Here is a 21,364-nt window from a genome sequence, read left to right as displayed (position 1 = left end):
ATGTCTTCAACTGTTTGATTACCAGCATTCTTCAAAATATCTTCTTTTATGTTCAACATAAGAAAGAAACTCATAGAGATTTGGGATGACGTGAGGGTGAGGAAATTATGGCAGAATTTTCATTTTGGGGTGAACTATCCCTTTATTAACAGATGCTCCTAGCGCTATTTAACTAATAACGTTTTCAAGTTTTCCGAATGGGTTGCAAATGCGCTTATAAGTAGTGTTCACATAAGCAGCTCTTTTCTGGACAGCTTTACTTTGCTCAGAAGAATCAAAGAACGTTTTATCCACATAGATCATATACCATAAAACCCATATTAAATTCTGTTCCTTTGGCTTTGGCTTCTGTCCTACTAGTTAAATGCAGATGTTTCATATCTGTCTTCTCAGCTGTTTCAGATAGCGATCTCTTTTGTATTTGCGAGTGTGACTTGACCAGAAGTCACATTCTGATTATAGTTGAAAGTGCCGAGTCAGCTGCACGACATTAGCTGAATGTAAAGAGCCTCACATGTTACATGAAAGCACTCATGTATAAAGGACCGAGGCAGAGAGACCCATGGACCCAAACCAAGATCTCCCCTGCAGACTCTCATCAGTGTTCCCCTCCTCCACTTCTTCTCACTTTGATGCTCAGTGCCCCTCGAGGCCCCATGCTGCGCACACTTCCTTATTAAGCTACAGCCAATAGCGGCACTGGGTGCTCTTTTCAATGGCGACAGAAGGGTACTCTATGGTGGCGACCTGTCTGCTTTGACAGGAGGGAACATTGTAAGAAAACCGCAAAGTTGGAGAACTAGAGCAGCTGGAGACGCCTTCAGGCGATCTCACGAGCGAGGCATCGCTAGAAACTTTTCTCAGGTTCTCACTTGCAGAATTGGTTTGGGTTGGAAGTGATTTCGTTGAGGTTTTGTTTATTGTTAGGATGAGAATTAGAGTTACGGTTTGCGCTCGTAAGGGAACATATTCCATGAAAGTATGTCTATGTTTTCCCTCTCATTAAAAGAACCCAGAGGGGTTTGTCCTGAAACTCAAACAAGGCTTGACATGTTAGTATTCATGTGTGGAGAGACTGGGCCTCAAAACCAGACTGAAAATATGGCTTAAATGTCCCCATGTTTGAGAATAAGCGTCTAAATTTTCTTTGTCGTTCTCCTAACGGAGTTATGACTGTTGGCACAGCTGTATATGCATGTTTTGATGTTATCCATATTTTGAGGACCTCGAACTTCCTCGAGTTGTTGTCCGGAAGCCAAGCACAAACAGGTTGTGATTTTGTTTGGCTCTGGTCATCCTCACACATTCAACACTCCTGACACACTGTGCCTGATCCTCTCGAAATGTTTCAAATATAACTTGAAAACCATGCGAGACTTAAAAGATGTTAGGGTTTGGAAAGTGACAGTTGGATGAAAGGATGCATAGCATAACAAAAGCAAGTTGAAAGTGTAATAGAAAAATGCATAACACAAAGGAAATAAGCCACAGCGCAACAGAGAAATCCACAACATAATGGAAATAAACCATATCACAAGGGAAATGAGCCACAGACATACCAAATCAAGCCACGACACAATGGAAATAATCCACAAACAACAGGAATAAGACAATAAATAACACAACAAATGAAACAAAAACTAAATAATAGACCACTGCATTTTTACAGCAGTTGTTAGATACAAAATATTTTAGACATTGTTTTATATATTGTGACTTTAAGGAAGTTATAGGACAGATGTCTCCCACTATAATGTTCATCTTTGTTGCAATATTCAGGTCATGTAGTGTCTTCAGCATATCTAGTCAATAATATTAAAAATATATATATTTTCCATTTTATAAAGGTGCCATAAATATTTACACAATATTGTGCAATATACACACATTTTATTTAATTTTTTTATTTTAATTTATTTTATATTTTCCATCCATCTTCAAACCATAAACTTACGGTAAACATTCTACAGTGTAAGCTACATGTGATGTGACATACAGTAGTTGAGGAAAACACCTCGGACAGATGGCCATTTTATTTTTATTTTTTTATTATTTTTTTTTATTTAATTTTATTTAATTTTTCCATCCATTCTTCAAACCATACACTTATGGTGTACATGCTACAGTGTACATGTGACAGTTAAGGAAAACACCTTGGACAGATGGACATTTTATTTAATTTTCTTTTTTTTTTAATTATTCCAAATGTTGTTGCTTATTTCCATTGTGTTTTCAACTGCTAGTATTTATCGTATTATCCACCCCTGGATCACTGTGAAAGAGTCGTAGAGTGATGTGTCTTTCCCTCTGTTTATGTGAGTCATGAACATATGTTTCTGGAGGTGTAGATTCTGACTCTTTTATTGCACATAGATTGCAGTGTGATTAAAGTGTGATTAATCTTTCTCTGGTTCTCCTTGTCTCTCTCTTTCTCTCTGTATTTCCCACAGTTTGCTCTCCTCTATCACACATCCCACAGGGTCTGAAGTGAAGCCCACTGAGAGCTACATTTCAGCTGAGAGTGAGAGCGAGAAAAGTGAACGCAATGGGAAGAAAGTGTGTTTTAATGTGACCGGAGATGAGCAGGAGGACTCGGGTCACGACACCATCAGCAACAGGGACTCCTATAGGTAATGTGTCTTACAGTAGCTACTAAGTACTTTTACAGTTAGATGTAGTGTCTTCTCTAAAACATCATGTCTGCCAGATTTCACACAACATTGTGTTCCAAAAGCAGTTCATAACACAAAACAAGTATGTGTTATATAAACAGACATCCACATAAACAGTCTGCTTTTAAAGTCAGTTTCCTCTTTCTGGTCAAGTAATGTCATGACAAAAGTTTAATAAAAATTTTAGTTAAATGTATATTTATATTATATATTTATATTTTTTTTTTTAATTTTTTATATTTATTTATTATGTTTTGCTTTGCTTTTTGTTTTGCTTTGCTTTGTTTTGATTTGTTTTAGTTTTTTGTTTTGCTTTGCTTTGCTTTGCTTTGTTTTGTTTTGTTTTGTTTTGCTTAGCTTTGCTTTGTTTTGATTTGTTTCTGTTTTTTGTTTTGCTTTGTTTTGCTTTGTTTTGTTTTGTTTTGTTTCTGGCTTTATTTGCACCAAAGCTCACAAAGGAATAAATTCAGAAGAATTCTTTATTTTTTTTATCTTATATTTTTATTTTTATGAAGAATTTGCTGTGATCTTAACAGATTGCTTCAGCACAATTGTGATCCTGTCATGTATTAGTATTTATATTATTTGTTCATAACACTTTCATCTGATTTCTTCCAGTGATTGTAACAGCAACAGGAACTCCATAGCGTCGTTCACCAGCATCTGCAGCAGTCACTGCAGCTCTTACGTGCACAGCGACGAGATGGACTCAGGTAATGCAACCAGACATCATCCTGCACGCGTCTGACGCCACAACACCATTGTTAGTTCACCTCCCTGATAAATCCTCCATGACTGTAATCAAATTTGGCAAGTGCTTGGATATGCCTTTCAGATTGATTCTTATCTCATTGCACTGCACATCAAGCACGCATTTTCCACTTAGTCAAACAGAACCCGCCAAAATACAAAGTGTGCCAAACTGATGGCCATTTGATGCTAACTACTGAACAGATGGAGAAAGAGAAGGATGGGAAAGACAGAGAGAAGGAGATAATTGTTTGCATCGTTATGGCAGTACCTCACTAATGAAACAAATGTGTTAAGGGCTCTGTGTTGAATGATGGTATCCTTTAATGATTACCACTTTACCCCCCCCCCCACACACACACACACACACAATCAATCACATACAGGTGACGAGATGCCAACCAGTGTATGGATAACTCATGACAAGCAGAAGAAGCTACACGGCTTCCTGGAGCATCTGTTCAGTCAGGTGTGTGTTTGCTGTAAGGATAAACAAACTTTTTATATCCACATGCATGTAATCTACTTTTTTCAGTATTTTGGTACATAACAAATAGCATTTCAGTCACGATATCTTAAATATCTTATCCATTTTTGTGTATATAAATAATAATAATAATAATGGTAACACTTTACTTAAAGCCTTTATGTATAATGCATTATAAAATTAGTTTTAATGCATTAATTATGCCTTTTAATGCACATTATAATGCATTATACAATCTCATGAATAATTGTAACCACAATTAATACATTATAACACTTATCAATTCATTGTTTCACTATGCATTTTAAATTCGGTTATAATTATTTATGACAAGATATAATGTATTACAACACACATTATGAATAATTATAATCCATTATACCCTTTAGTAACCCTTTATAATGCATTATACATACAGGCTTTAAGTAAAGGGTTACCAATAATGGTGGTAATAATAATAATAATAAGTGAATTTCTATATGTACTAATATACTTATTTCTACATATACCTTTCAAGTTAGTATAAATTAACATTAGTTGATCTATTGATTAATTTATACATTTACATTTATTTATACATTTCCTTGCAATAAAATTGTGTTCATTGTTAGTTTTTCATACCTAGTTCCTTAATAACTGATAATAAATAATAAAGATTTGTTAAGGTTAATGAATTAAAAATAATTTGTTTGTTAATTATTAATGAATTGCATCTTGTTGTAAAGTGTTATTTTAAAAAGCTCCTTTAAATGGTCTGGCATTTGTATATGTTTTATATTTAATCCAGTGTCATAAAAATAGCATGAATTAAATAAAAAATATAAAAACATTGTTTAAAATAGTTTAGCATATAGAACAAGTCACTTAATGTCATGTCAACTACCCATTAATATTATAATAAAAAATAATTCACATATTGTAATATTGAATAATTATTTAATAATATGCCATGTTTTAATTAATAAGTCATTAAATTATTAAATATATAATACATATTAAAATTAAACTTTAAGGATTATATAAATGTAAAATAAACATGAACAAATAAGTTATTTACTATTTAAATATTTTAAATAAATAAAAAAGCAGTTTTATTAAATAATGCACAAGTGGTTTAGCTTCCTTTTTATTTTATCCCATCTGCTCTCAAGAAGACTTAGCTTCACCTTTGGCTTCTTTGACACCTAAAACCAGACTGAAGTTCCTCACATAATGCACCACGGCCATGGTCATTTCCCCCCAGAGATCAATCTGTTTTGTCTCCACACTTTTTAATGAGGATGTCTCAATCACCAGTAAAATGGAGAATGTGCAGCTCGGCTGCTGTTTGGTTTATAGCACGCAGGTTTCCGGGAGCACAACACTCCCAGTTCACACGCAGCACAAAGGTTTTCCGGCTGATGGGGTGGGAGTTCAAGGGGCTTTTGTTTGTGCAGACTGCCTCCTTGGGCACTTTAGGTTTACAAGCACCAAAGAGATTGAGTTTAGAAACACAGAAATTCTTTTGAGTTTGTCCACATTTGCTTAGTCAGCTAATTAAAGACTAATTTCCTGTGATGTCTTGGTGCTGATCTCATTTTCAGGTGGAGTCCATCACCAGTTTGTTGAAAGGGGCAACTGTGACTCGAGCCTTTGAACAGACCAAGTGCTTCACTCCGGGACGGGGACTTCAAGGTATCGAGAGATTCTCATGTTAATGAAGTAAATTGTGTTGGCACAGGCTTATTCATACAGACAATATTCATTAAAGTGACTTTCATGGCTCAGTGCACTTTTTGTTATGGTTTGCATAACTTAAGTCGGACTTAAATTGTGTGCTGAAACTCAGAAACTATACATGTTTATGAGATTATGATCTCCAGGGATCTCCGACAATGGATTTTTTCGAACTTTTTCTGGCATAGCTCCTCTGAAAGAAGGAAGAGGGTAAAAGGAGTGACATAAATCTGGGCCTGTATTTCATGTGTAAAGGGTTGTTGGCAAAAGGAAGTGTGGCTAAAGGTGGGGGTTTCCTCTGAGCAGTGTGAAGGTTTCTGTGATTGACTGCTCCAACCTCAGATTTGTCCTTTACTACAAATCATCTTAATCAAATCTGTACAATTCATTTTATCTGGGACAGATAAAGAGCACCAGACTACTAGAGATAGTCTTGGGCACTTCCTCTATCTGATCTGAAGACACTAGGACATTGGACTCGTAGAGATCGTCTGGGTCACTTCCTCTGTCTCATTCTAGATTTTGTGACCGTTTTGCGCCCTTGAAAAGGAGTAGTGTAATACATTTGAAAAGACCCCTTTAATTGCTCTCATACATCCAAAGCTTATTAGAAAGAAATATCTCTTATATAAAATGTATTTCATTTTTTACTTTATTTAAAAAAAAAATTTAATATGTCACCCTGGAGCACAAAACCAGTCATATGTAGCACGGGTATATTTGTAGCAATAGCCAACAATACATTGTATGGGTCAAAATTATCGATTTTTATTTTATGCAAAAAATTATTAGGATATTAAATACTGTAAGGATCATGTTCCATGAAGATATTTTGTAAATTTCCTGCCATAAAAATATCAAAACTTAATTTTTGACTATTAATAGGCGATTTTCTAAAAATTTAGATTTTTTTGCACCCTCGGAATCCAGATTTTCAAATAGTTGTATCTTGGCCAAATATTGTCCTATCCTAACAAACCAATGGAAAGCTTTTTTATTCAGCTTTCAGATGATGTTAAAAAAAAAAAAACCCTTATTACTGATTTTGTGGTCCAGAGTCACATATTATTCTATTGTTTATTTAATTTAATTTTATTGTTTGTCATATTGATTTATTTCATTTTATATTCTGTAGTTTTTTGTATTTTTTATATTTTATTTTATTGTTTATTTCATTTTATATTTTTATATTTTATTGTAAATTTTATTGTTGTTGGTATTTGATTTAATTTTATTGTTTATTTAATTTTATTTTATTTTATGTATTATTTAATTTTATTATTTTTATACATATTTTATATTTTACCATATTTTATTGTATATTTTACAAATATTGTTTTATTTGTTTATTTCATATTGCTTTATTTCATATTTTATTTTTTATTGTTTGTTTCATTTTATTGCTTTTTTTGTATTCATTTTATTGTATTGTTTATTTCATTTTATATTTTTCTATTTTATTGTATATTTGATAGTTTTTTTGTAGTTTATTTTATTTTATTTGTTTATTTATTTTTATTTTATTGTTTATTGTTAAAATTTAATTTTGTTTATTTCATGTTTTATTTTTATTTTATTGTTTATTTAATTTAATTTTATTGTTTGTCATATTGTTTTTATTGTATTTTATATTCTATAGTTTTTTGTATTTTATATTTTATTTTGTTTATTGATTATTTTTATTATTATTATAATTTTTTTTTATTAACACTGAGTTCTTACTTCAAGCGCACTCTTCTATTAGTAGGACATAGTAATGCTTACTTTCAAGTGAATTTCACCCATAAAAGCCGGTATGATTTAATCTCTTTAAACATTAAAATGTTTAATTTAAGGAGCCTGAAGCTCAATGATAGATAATCAGCTCCATGTACGAAGCTCTCAGTGTGTTGACAGTAGAAACAAACGTTAATGCAATCTGCAGTAACTCCTGAGTCCCTGGTTTATGTGATAATAAAGTTCATTCCCAAAGGCATAGTTTCACACAGGATGTGGCTCAAGGTCATTTGGTAGGTTAATAAACACAGTAGGCATTGTTCTAGTGATATTTGAAAGCAGGGAACTCTTTGCCTGGGAAATAAATCTTAAATGAAGTGATGAGTCAGCGAATGTCTGCTCTATCTGTGTGTGTGGTCTGAATCTAGTTTTATACCTCCACAAAATGGTGCTGCTTTGCTGTTGTAAGGAGATGAGCAGATTAGTATGGAGTCCTCACAGTTTTAACAGTTGATTATAATTTGTGTGCTTGTGCATGTGATTTGTTTATTTAAGTTATCACATGCATGCTGGTGAGAAAATGGGATTTGAGAGTCAGAAACCGAACTGCTTATTAGAGCTAGTGAAAAAAAATAATTAAAATACTAAAAAGGCCCCTTTAAAACCATAATTGCTTACACGTATACAAAGCTTATCAGAAATAAATAACTCTCATATAAACATCTCGTACAAATATTTTAAATTAATTTTATTTTATTGCATATTTAATATTTTATCATATATATATATTATTGTAGATTTTGTTGTTTTATTTAGTTCGTATTTTAATTCATATTTTATTGTTTATTTATGTGTATTTCATTGTTTTTCATATTTTTAATATGTAATTAAAATGTATTATTCTGCTTGTGACTCAAGTTGACTAACATTTTTTGAAATGTTGTTTTTTAATTTAATAATTTATGTTTTAAATTATATTTTGGTACTTTTAACATAAGCAGGGATAAATAAATAAATAAATAAATAAATAATTGAGACTAACATACAAAGACAATTGTATTTATGCAGGTAATACAGAGAACGTTTGAATATGCAAATACAGAAATATTTGCAATATGTAAATATTTGATGTTTAAATATAAATATGTGGATACAAATATACTGTATTTTAATAATAATAATAATAATAATAACAACAATACTACTAATAATAAGTTATTTAAATAAACTAATATTAAACAATATATTATTATTATTATTATTATTATTATAACTGTTTGTCTCAGTAGTGGACCTGCTTTTACTCTGTGTGTGGTAGATTCCTGAAAATGTTTTACATCACTACAGAGAGCTCAAAGGAAATTATTATATAATCACTGAGACGAATCGAATGATGTAAGCCCATCTCACCCACCCTCCTTTTCCCTAAACGGAGCAGGAAGTGGATAGGTGTGTGTGAGAAATGCCATGTGTGCCACTGCCATACCTTTTTATCATCGCCAGAGCCATCTACTGTAAGGGCATTGGAGCTATATATCATATATTTTTACAACACTCGTCCCTACTGATCCTACTCCACAGGGTCTTGTGTGCTGCGTAAATGTGTATTCTTCAGTTTAGTGTAGTTGTCTGTTTGATCCTGCACGTTTGACTCCAATGATCCTGTGATTGTTTTTGGACAGAGTTTCATCAGGACATGGAGCCGAAGCTCAACTGCACCAAGAAACTGCGGCTTCATGTCAAGCAGGATCCGTGGAACCTGCCCAGCAGCGTTCAGGCTCTCACATACACCATCGCCAAGTTTGCAGAAGGTCAGTGGTTTCAAAAGCGACACACACCACATACGTGCGATCCTGACCAAAAACAACCACTCCAGCAGCTCTCGATAGGGCTGGATGCTGCCATTTTTCAAGCACACACTGCTAAATGTGCGTTTATGGAGGGCAGAGAATGAGTATTTGGCTTTAACTCCCTCAGGTCAGTTGTCAGCAAGGGCTGAAAAAGCATTCTCCTGCATTTTAACTTCTTTACACTGCTGTATGTGTGCGTGTGTAAATGCCAAACCTGATGAATTAGCAGCAAAAACAAATGAACAAAAAGCAGAACATTATAGTCCAGTCTGATGTGTTTACAAGACTATAACACAAGGAAATTAAATATTCCATTTATTAATAAGAATAATTGAAATTTTTTACCAGCATTGGGTAAAACTTTAATTTTTTGGGGTAAACTTAATTTTCATTGGGTAAACTTTATTTTATTTTATTTTATTTTATTTTATTTTATTTTATTTTATTGCAAAGGATATTAAGATTGATAATATTCAGCATCACATTCATTATACAGTTGTGCCACTTCTGTCTGTATTATTTCAGTGCAAAAATCCCATCATGTTCATATTCACTTCACTTTATACCGCAGAAAAGGAAATATTTAATTCATTAATAATAATAATAATCAGATTTTTTTTTTGTATAAATCTGCATTTTATGTACTTCATTCAACCAGATATTAAATGCAGTAAATCCAAACACAAGGCATGCATTTTCAGATTTTTTTACAGATTTTTTAATGAACTTATTTCATGAATGACATTGCTTTTTATATTCCCTCAGAGGTGAAAACGCGCCTATTGTTGGTCCTGCTGCAATACACAGGTGAGTGTCGATTAAACCAAATTCACTTATGCATATTATTCAAATACTATATACATGACAAATAAGGAACACATCATGTACGGTCTTTTCACCACACACTTATTCAGACCCTATAATCTGTCACACCAAACAGTAGGCAGTCTTTTGAGGTCACCCTGAATAAATTGCACTCAGTTGAGAATTCCTTCACACAGCATTTCTCTCACACCTGCAACAGCGGCCCAGCATCCTTCGAGAAAAATTACCCACATGAGCAGAGCCCTCAGAGACTTCTGTAATCCCCTTAAGGAAATATAATTGAATAAAAAGACACCGTTTCTCAAGGTTATGACTAGAAAATGCAGCTAAATTAAATACATTTGGCTGAGGAAAAAGAGTAGTGTTTTGTTATGGTGTCTAATGTGTTTTGAGTTCATTGAGAAGTACGAATGTGTCTTAAGATCATTTGATGGTTCTGATTTTAGTCTTTAAACACTAGACATAATGTGGAGACTGAAGAAGTTTTATTAAGAGGGCATATTATTGTCCATAGTTCACCTATAAATGTCCCTGCCATCATTTACTCTTCCTCATGTTATTCAAAACAGCGAACTAAGCGAATGGCTTATTTTTGCCCCTATTATGCTAATTTAACTCTCTTCTCTCCCTCAGACTCAGAGATTCAGTTGAGGAGAGATATGGTGTTTAGTCAGAGTCTGGTGGCGGCGGTTTGTTCTTTCTCAGAGCAGTTGTTGGCTGTGCTAAATCAAGCTCTCAGCATTGAGAGTGAAAGTCAGGAAGCCAGTCGCCGCTGGCTGGAGCAGATCTCCTCCGCTGGTCTTCTGTTGCATTTCCAATCCCTGCTCTCCCCCAACTTGGTGAGTACCTGCCACGGTCAGTGGGCTTGAAATAAGCCTTACCAGCCTTTCTAGTCTGACATCCTCCTTTGGGTCGGATATATTTAGACCAAGAGTCATGTATGGCACTTGAATGTTTGTCAAAATCCTGCTCGATGTGGCCAGCATCCCACAGCTTAGTAGGATTTATTTTTTTGTTACAAAATAATGGTGTTCTGTGTCTGTGATGCATAGCCTATAAAGATGTAGTTGTTAAAGCAATAATAAGCCATGAGAGGCCAAGTGTTGTAGGTATTTTGTCAGGCTGAAGGGTTTTGTTAGGCATGACACGAAGCGTAGCATGTGAAATAAAATATAAAACAAAACAAAAAAAAATTAAACATTAAATATAAATTATAAAATGTTGGCCAATAATACACAAGACATAATCAATAAATAATAATGTAAGAAAATTAATAAAACGTATTAATAATAAGAAGTAGGAATTCAGAATTAAATCAGTTGTTTGAAATTTGGTTGTTTTGTTTTATTTTAGCTTTGTTTTTTATTTATTTTTTGTTTTATTTTCTGCTTTTTTGTTTTGTTTTATTGTTTGCTTTTTGTTTGGTTTTAAAACTGTTTTTTTATTGTTTGCTTTTTGTTTTGTTTTAAAACTTTTTTTGTTTTATTGTTTGCTTTTTGTTGTGTTTTAAAGCTGTTTTGTTGTCTGCTTTTTTTTTACTGTTTTGTTGTTTTATTGTCTGCTTTTTTAAAGTGTTTTTTTAATGTCTGCTTTTTTGCATTTTTTTTTTTTTGTTTTGCAAAAAAAAAAAAAATTATTAAAACTTTTTATTTTATTTTTGTTTTTAACAGGATGACGCATCATGGTTGTGGTGATGATTTCTTATAATAGTTGTGAGGCTTAGTACAGAGAATAGCTGCTACTTAACATCTGACCTAAATTCCATTATTCTGTGCCTTTAATGAGCAAGTTAACTCTTCATTTAACAGAAAACAGTGTGAAGAGACCGACAGCATCCCTGAGCTACTTTCTTACTTTGTTTGTCCTCCTCCGTGCAGATTACATCTGCTTTTTTGTTTACCGCAACCGGCCGCAAGGTCAGATCCACGTCTGCGGATTGTGACTGAGTAGAGTTTTCTGTCCTATTGAATTGATGACTGTAGCCATGTGCGTTTTCCCACAAACCAGCAATTTACACAATCAGCTGGTATCCTGACAGACCAAAGGATAATGCAGGATTATCATGTCTTGTAAAGTGTTTCTGTCTCTGGCTTCAGCTTGAGATCAGATTTCACCTGGTCGTGATTGAGGCCGGAGGATTACATTTCTTTATTTGCATTGCTGGGGTTGTTCTTTATGTGAAAGATTTATTTGCACAAAGTCACTTTATGACAGAGGCAAAATGCGAATGTTTCTCAGCCAATGGATAAATAAGACTATTATTACTCTCGCTGTTCATATTTAAAGGAATAGTTTAAAATGAAAATTTGCTAAAAATGTTCTCACCCTCAGGCCATCCAAGATGAGGAAGAGTTTGTTTCTTCTTTGGAACATTTTGGAGAAATTTAGAGAAATTTTATCACTTGCTCAACAATGGATCCTCTGCAGTGAATGGGTGCCGTCAGAATGAGAGTCCAAACAGATGATAAAAACATCCCAATAATCCAGAAGTAATCCACACAACTCCACGAGTCCATCAATTCATATCTTGTGAAGCAAAAAGCTGCATGTTTATAGAAGATATTTTTAACTTCAAACCATTGCTTCCAGCCTTCTTCTATCCATACTGTACTATTGCTTTCTCAACTGAAAAAGTTGTTCATCTGAATCAGGAGAGAAATATGCACAAATCAAGCACCATTTACAAGTGAAAACAGTCCAAAGCAGTTCCAAACAGATATATCTGTGGATCGGGGATGGACTTTTTCACTGGAAAATTATGGATTTATTATGCCTTTATTATGGATTATGGACTAGAAGCGATGGTTTAAAGTTAAATGCCATAATGATGGATTTGTTTCTCAGAAACACAGCTTTTTACTTCATAAGACATTAATTGATGGACCGGAGTCGTGTGGAATACTTGTGGATTGTGATGTTTTTATCAGCAGTTTGAACTCTCATTCTGACGGCACCCATTCACACAACAGGATCTATTGGTGAGCATTCTCTAATTTGTTTTATTTAGAGAATATAAAGAGATAAAGGATGCTTTGATGAAGTACGTCATGTTTAAATCCAGTATGTAGTCAGAGCAAAGCAGTCAGGCCGAGTTGGCGTAGAAATGAAACCCACATGTAATATGAAGATTCCCTGCATTTGAGACTTTAGTCTTATCTCCACAGCACTGATGCTCTTCCCCATCCATCCCCGAACACACTCGGGGGAGGGAGAGCAGGCAGCGAGCAACCCGAAGGTAATTTCTTGACATGATAACGCTTGGCAGCTTTGTAGGCCCCCAGATGAAAGGATTGTAGCATCTGGCACATGGGGATGTTGAGAGAGTCGGCCCGCATATCAGGCAGAGGTGTCGTTTTCAGATGTGTGAGGAGAGGTCCCACGATTCTCAGACCAGACTTGTTCAGATTTGTATGTGGATGGTCTCATCCACAGCCACGGGCATAATGTGTGTACGCAGGCAGAAGATGAACTAAAATGAATAGAGTGGAGGATGAAGAAAATATGAATTTCTCAGTGTGTCTGCAACAGGAAGTCATCATTGTAATTTTGGATCTATACCTAAGCACACCACAATCCCCCACCCGTTTTTTATATATATTTCACTCATACTATCAGACCTTCAACACAGCTTTTTCATTAAACACATGTAGTTTAATAATGGTTTTGTACTTTTGTTACAGTATGTCATTTTTTTCTTTAGACGGATGAGCAGGCCATGCTAGAAGACACACACATTGCTCTCATAGACCTGGAGAAGGTCACCTTTTATTTCCGGCAGTTTGAAGGAGAGCCTCTTGTTGCTAGTAAGTTCTCTTTGAAGAAGCACTTCCTGTTTTAACCGGAAATAATTACTTTTTTTAGCACAATTCTAAAACTAATTTTACTAGTAATGTTTCCAGTGTCCCCAAAAGGTATTTGGACACTCAAGCCAAAAAGTATTTATGTCTTTGTATTATATAACAAAATATCATTCAAGATATGAGGATTTATATTAAATGAATATAGCAAAAGCCCATTTTTCTGGCAAAACATTTACAATTTTTTTTTTTTTTTTTTTCTAAATCATAAAATTGTGTGTTTTTCTATTAATATTATGAGTATTTTTCAGATCTGGACACTTACTGGTTGCTGTTAGTGGAACATGTACATAATAATGTTATCCAAAAGTATTTGAAATGTTTTTTGTTTTTTTTACATTTTTTAATTTTTTATGTAATTTATGTAAATAACTACACACATTTACAGTAGTGGCAGTATTTATATTCTTAACTTCAGTATTCAAAAAGTCACTTGGAACCAGTGTGTTTGCATGAAATATTTTATTCATAAACTGATGACTTTGTTTCTTTGTCTCCAGACATGCCCATCTCATACCAAGTTGAGGGCACACGGCAGGCTTTGAAGGTCTGTTTTTACCTAGAGGCATTCTACTTCCAGCAGTTACCCCAGAGACTAAGACACGGTGGTAGCTTCAAAATCTACCCCGTCCTGTTCACCCAGGGTACGGTGTGTTTGTATGGGACACAGTTAGCCTGAAGCATGGCAAAAATGCTGAATTATGCTCTTTCAAAGTGAAGCTACCCTTAACTTTTAAAAATAATAATAATAGTAACTGATACATAGCTAAACGTCTGAAAGAAATCCAATGCGTCACGTAATTTTTTTTTAATAGCCTTGGAGAGCATGGAGGGATATTATTACCGAGAAAGCGTGTCAGTGGAAGAGTATCAGGCCCAAATCAATGCTGGATCCCTGGAGAAGGTCAAGCAGTACTACAAGAGACTCCGGTAAGTTTGCTTCACCTGTCAGTCAAACTTCAGCTATGAAACTTCACAATTTTTATCTACACCTTCAGACCTAAGTGTAAAGCTGTCATTGTATTTCCTGATGAGGTGAAGTTGGGAATTTGAGATGTGGTTATGGTGCTCAGTTGGATCTCTGCCCTTTAAAAAATAAAATGATGGAATTAATAATCATGTTAATATTTAATTACTAAAAATATAAAACGATAAATCACACACACCCACACACACACACACACACACGCACAAAATTTATATACATATGTCAAATTGAAACAATTTTTTTAAATGTTAATATTTAATTACTAAAAATATAAAACGATAAATCACACACACCCACACACACACACACACACACACACACGCACAAAATGTATATACATATGTCAAATTGAAACAATTTTTTTAAATGTATTTAAAATTTATTTTGAATTAATAAATTAGTAATTCATTTCTTAATTTATTTTTAGGTGGCATTTGTAGTTCTCTATACTGCCCTTCTTGATTACACTTGTACACTGATTTTAAAGCAGTTTTTTTCTAATATCTTGATCCCTGCTGTACTTCCAGTTTCCTTGTCTTCCTCAGAATCAGACGATGCGGTCTGAAAATCAGTTATTGTTATGATATGTCAAATAGAGTTAAACAAATCTCATACTCTTTGCTCATAATTATCATGCCAGTCTGTTTGAATAATATTTTTTGATGTTGAGATGAAAGTGAATTTGCCCCCAGACCTAAAGATAATTTCAGTTCATCAGTCTGCCAAAACTGACTATATTTCACGGCCATGATTGATATCTCTGCTAAAACTATATGGCCAAAAGTATGTCGGACACCAAACCCATGCTTGTTAAGCAATTCTGGGAAGGCTTTCTAGAAACATTGCTGCAGGGATATGCCCATCCAGTTAACTCCAGATATCTAGTTTTTCACTGCCTTCATGCTCCTTCAGTTCTTTAGTTGTATGTTTAAGTCTTCCAGGGGCCTCTTGGGACATTACAATGGCTGTTGAAACATGTAAGTTGTTTCCAAACCCTGAACATCAGCACTAATACTCAAAATATGAGTGAATTTGATATGTTTATGGAAAATAATCATCATGTAGGATCCTAATAACATGTTCTCTGAGCAGCTGATGTTTGCTTTATAGCTCACAAGGTAAGCATCTGGTGTAGATCTCATCCGTAATTGGTTACAGTGTGCTGAGGTCAGCCAAGTTTCATTGTATTACGTTTGTGTAACGAATTATCCACTGAAGGCGAGTTGAAGTGAAGAACCCAAGTGCAGTTTATTTACAGGTCATCCAAACAATAATCCGAGACTTGACTTGGCATGAACAGACTTGACGAGGCATAAACAGACTAGACTCACCGACAGCGGGTTACAACATCAATACACGACCAAGACTATGGGAACATGATGGCTACTTATATCAGACAATGAGGGTCACATGACAAGAACAAACCAATGGGAAACAAGACGCATGACTAAGACTACCAATCAGAACATGACACATACACAAGGCAGAGATACATGAGGGCAAGGGAAGCATGACACTAACAGGGTGAAACAATTACAAAATAAAAGACATGGAAAACATGAACATGAAACCCAAACACCAAACCCCACATTACAGTTTGCCATAGGGGCATATTACTCTTGGGATTTGAATGGAAGCGAGCCTGCCAATTGTACCAGAGATCAAGTACAGTCTTGACTTGATTTGAGGCCAGTGGAAAATGCATGAGGGGTTACTCAAGAAATATTGTCTCATTATGTGCAAACACTGTTTTGGTTTGGCTTGCCAGTATTTGTGGTGTAATGCTGACTCATTATATACCCTGTGCTCTCTGGCATATTGGCATTTCGAAAAAATCCCTCTATATTCCACTAATAACGCGATCCTTCAGTGCCTTATCCTGGCCCTTGCTATCTGAGCATTGGTATTGGCATTTTAAGCTGAGCTTGATGCATTTGTATCGACTGAATTTGAAGTGTGAACATAGAATGAGGTAAAAGGCAAATCCGCTCCTTCTTCAAAATGTCACTGTTTCGATATGGATATGACAGTATTGAGGTGGTTCTATGTGCTATGCTAGTCTTCATAATTCTAAACACGCTGCACACATTTTCATTTTCTTGAGGTTTTTTTTTTTCTTTGACAGTGCCTAGGGATGTGAAAAACAATATAATTTCAAAATAGACTAATCAGTGGGTTGGTTGCCTGAACGACTCCATTCTTGTGTTAAAAAAAAAAAAAACTGGATATGGAGCACAACTCTATGGAACAGAATGTGAAGGTCTTGACATGTTGTTAAGAGCTTGACTATTATATATATATACAATAGTCAACATTTGAAGTGGATCAAAAATTTAATCAAAGTTGTCCTAAGACAAGGACACATTTTGTTTTAGGTTTTAGGAGAACTTTGATGAAAGGTTTTGATCCACTTCAAATGTTGACTAGTGTGTGTGTGTGTGTGTGTGTGTGTGTGTATATGTATAGTATGTATATATATATATACTGCATTAACATTTTCTTGGTTAAATAAACATTACTTACACTATCAGAAAAAAAACTATTTTTTATCATTTTACATTAACAATGCAATCAATATTCTATTTATTAAAGCCAAGTATGAATCAAGTTAGTGTTTTTAAACATTTTACATTTATTCTAAAATAATACCTCAAGGCAGTAACAATTTAAACAATATATTTTATTTGTGAACTTATGTTCAGCTATTCTTTTAATAGCTAACTTTGAACAATTTTTAAAATTTTTCGGATCATTAGTCATCAAAGCTTGGTAAATATTGGTCACAGACACAGAGATTTACTTTAAATTAATCTCACCAAGCTGATTACTCACTTAAAACTCCCTCATATCATGTTTTCAGGACATTTCAAGGTTTTCAGGATATTTGTTATGTCTTATTGTCTTATTTTGACATAAATATCTAGTGTGTGAGTTGTTTACTTACTTTTTTTAAATTAGTCTTCCCATTAATGCCATTATAATGTTCATTCAGACTGATTCGGAAATGCGGAATGCACACGAAAACAAGAGGCGGGATTTATCACACGAACCAATCACAGCTGATCATAACCAGTCATATCCAGTCATTTGCCAGATATAGTAAAAATGGTGCATTTGCATTACAACTGCAACAGTACTGATGACAGTGTGTTTCAGCATTCATGTGATTTCCCAGGGTTTGTGGTTTTTGTTTGGATTTTTGTGGTTTTTACGCAGGTGTTGAAAGGCCCTGCAGGTAAAGTGATTCAGCTTAGTCATAGCAAGATGGAGGCTTTTTCAGAAAGCTGTGCAGATGAGCTTGAAATGAATTGACAGGGCGCCTTCTGGTGTAATGTGGAGCAGATGTAAACTGAGAGAGCAGACAGAAAAGAATGAGAGGGGTGTGGAGGCAGAAGGAGAAGTATAAGAGTAAAGAAGAGGGAAGGAGAAACTGAGACTATCTGACCCAAAGGACAGATGTAGGGTTGCCAGATTTGCCAGGGCTGCCAGTCTTTATTTGTCAAACGACTGGTTTTGTTTAACCACTTATGTTTGTTTGTTCCTTCACTGTTTAGAATTTATTTATTTACAAATGTCAGATCTTACAAAATGACCCATGCAAAGCCAAGCTATACTGTGCTTTGCACATCTTTGGCATTTGTAAATGATTGACAGTATTGATTGGCCAATTTGCATCTTCGAATGTGTCACGCTCTGAGCTCACTGACAAGTACAATTGATATTATGCTGCATTAACCTGACCAGGCCCCTCGCTAATGTTGGTAATGATTAGAATAGAAAAGAATACCAAAAAAGTCAGAATGTCTGGAGTCTGGGGATAGAGGGATGTCTGTAGACTGCTTATTATGGGGACTGCAAAGCGAGCTCGTGGAAATTGTAATAGTACAGTCATAACGTGAAGGGAACGCTAAATAACAAGATATGTTTCTTATCATTTAGACATGCTAGACTGGAGACTGGAGTTTGAGTTGAGATCAGCTATAATGCCTGAAGAGTCTTATCATTCCTATTTATCTGTATTAGAAATATTAGCTATAGATATATGTTGCTTCAGCATCACCATGATGAAACGAAGGGCGCATTTGCATTAAACCGAGATGAAACGTATTGTATATTACTGTTCAGATGTGAAGTGCATTACATCTGACACGACTGTCGTTGCTCATCAGAGTAAAGCCAGGAGATTGACTCAGCGGTCTTACCACAAACCCCCCCCAATCTGTCTTTACCAAAAGATCATCTTAAGCACATGCCAGGATATATTTGGGCTATAATTTCAACTACACTGGAGTCTGTGTGTCCGTGTTTATATCTTAGGAGGAGATCCCCAAGTCATGTATTATCTCCAGATCTTCTTTAAGTCGACCTATCCAGACTGATGAGGTCACTACAATCATCACAAAAAAAAAAATCTCATCTGAAAAGAACAGACAGATGTCAGGTCTCATGTGAATGGGTTCTTTGCATTTACGTGCCTTTCCAATTGTGTTAATATTGGAAATGTATTAACGTTTTGTAATGTGCTTTTTGTTTGCTGTTGTTTGTTGTTGCAATAAATTTGTTTGCTCTTTTTCGCTGAATTAATAATCTTTTGGCTTTAATCTTTAAACCATTACAGTGCAAATACAAAAATATCAAAATATCAAATATCATAAAAAGCTGATTGTGTATATACACTGTTCTGAATTAATTACATGTACATTTTCAATATTGACAACCAATCAAATCAACCAAATCAGCATATTAAAATGATTTCTGAAGGGTCATGTGACACTGAAGACTGAAGTATTGGCTGCTGGAAATTCAGCTTTGCATTTACAGAAATAAATGACATTTTAAAATAGAAAACAATTTTTTAAAATTGTAATATTACTGTAATATATTACTGTGATGTACACTTCAAAAATGACGTCTTTTTAATAGAACTGTCTTGCTTGGTTAAAATATCTACAAATTTTTAACAGATCAATTTATTTGGGAAGCAACAGTGCATTAAATATTTATTTTCATAGATTGCATGTATATTTTGTCTCGGTACTCTGGTAGATTAATTTGACTTCTTTTAAGTACAGACAGAACTTTTTATACACAAAGTCCTATATGTTTTGTAGAAAGAGAGAAATCACATGGTGGAATAGCAAGAATGAGAATTGACAAAAGTGAAGGTGTGAAAGGAAGGTGCAGCTAGAATAGAGAGACAAAGGTATACTGGCAGAAGAATTCTTCATTTGTAAATGTCTGTATTACTACATTCAAAACTAGCTCATATTTGCAGCTTTGGAAGCCCTCAGAGTTAATGTCAGCTCCAGTTGTGTATTTTTTTGTGGAAAGTGCATTTGGAGACAGCACAGTACTTCTTTTCATGTGGAATGGAAATTAAAATAGTTTGATTACAGTTGGCACATTTAATCAAATCCATGTCTCATCTGGTAGTTTTTAAGCGTTTTCTAAGTCAAGTTTATGTCGAGTTCATCTTCAGTATCCCTTCATAAACAGGACTTCAAAGTGTGGAATCGAAACTGCTCCTAATACACCCAGTAAGTCAGTAATACAGCTGAGACATTGATGTGGTACCAGATATGTATGTTGTGGCTTATTTTTCTGATGGGGAACAGCCAAAAAAGACTCCAGCCAGCTTCTTTTAAGTCGTTTTGGCCTTCATTTCAAGTTCTATGGATTGTTAGATTCATTCTACAAGTTTGTAGACTAAAAATACACTTGGTTTTTGATTGTTCTTCTAAACAAGGCGTTCACAGCTGATTTCAAACCTAAACTCTAGATGCCCACAAGTTCTTTGTTTTTTACTGAGTTACTGAAGTGCGACTTGTTTGTAGTGGTTTCTGCGGTGCGAGTCATGTGGATGTGGTGGGTTTGATACAGCTGGATAGCTCGTTCTTGTAGCACTCTGGCCCTTTGTTAGGTTTCTGCATTGTAGGATGTGTGTGTTAGACAGCTGGATTAATGGCTGTACTTATCAGCCGGTAAAAACTCAACGCTCGGCTAATCGCATGTCTAGAAGTGGCTGTAAGAGCTGAACTCGGTTGAGTGATCTGGTCCCAATGGAAAGACACCTAAACATGGGCTAAAATATATTTGAGTGTGTCTGTTAGAGCGATTTTGTGCCAGCTTGGAAGGAACCTGCATGACATTATGTTTGCAAATCTGTTTGTAATTAGTCAAGGTTTGTTGAGGTCATGCTTTGGGTCATGATGGTGGTTGAGGCCCAATGCTATTTGTAGATTTATTGGTCTACTCTAAGGCATGATGGCCTGGCAGCCTGATAATCACCATGATGCAATGGTGAGCCTCAGAAAAACCAAATAAAAACAAACCATTGGCAGAGGTTACAATATTAGCCAAACTAAAATTAAATGTTAGACCAGGTGTGTAGAGAAAATAAAAATAAAAACCTATTGAGCTTGGTCAGCAATGATTAATTTAATTTAATTTAATTTAATTTAATTTAATTTAATTTAATTTAATTTAATTTAATTTAATTTAAT

At 34.5% G+C, this 21,364-nt stretch overlaps 1 protein-coding gene across 1 annotated transcript in view; it reads left to right on the top strand.

Annotated features, from left to right (window-relative positions):
• LOC107686687 (phosphatidylinositol 3,4,5-trisphosphate-dependent Rac exchanger 2 protein-like) overlaps positions 1-21,364 on the top strand; it is a 157,206-nt gene that overhangs the window by 99,758 nt on the left and 36,084 nt on the right. The window contains exons 26-35 of the mRNA XM_016483777.1: positions 2,451-2,630; positions 3,291-3,385; positions 3,809-3,891; positions 5,493-5,583; positions 9,024-9,152; positions 9,957-9,998; positions 10,650-10,855; positions 13,717-13,819; positions 14,374-14,517; positions 14,689-14,803. Of these exons, the coding sequence (XP_016339263.1) occupies positions 2,451-2,630; positions 3,291-3,385; positions 3,809-3,891; positions 5,493-5,583; positions 9,024-9,152; positions 9,957-9,998; positions 10,650-10,855; positions 13,717-13,819; positions 14,374-14,517; positions 14,689-14,803 (1,188 nt within the window). The remainder of the gene's footprint in view (positions 1-2,450; positions 2,631-3,290; positions 3,386-3,808; positions 3,892-5,492; positions 5,584-9,023; positions 9,153-9,956; positions 9,999-10,649; positions 10,856-13,716; positions 13,820-14,373; positions 14,518-14,688; positions 14,804-21,364) is intronic.

Source organism: Sinocyclocheilus anshuiensis, unplaced genomic scaffold (genome assembly GCF_001515605.1).
Source record: "Sinocyclocheilus anshuiensis isolate Anshui unplaced genomic scaffold, SAMN03320099.WGS_v1.1 scaffold990, whole genome shotgun sequence".
NCBI lineage: Eukaryota > Metazoa > Chordata > Actinopteri > Cypriniformes > Cyprinidae > Sinocyclocheilus > Sinocyclocheilus anshuiensis.
Note: the sequence above shows the minus strand (reverse complement) of the source record. Positions and strands in the feature narration are given on the sequence as shown.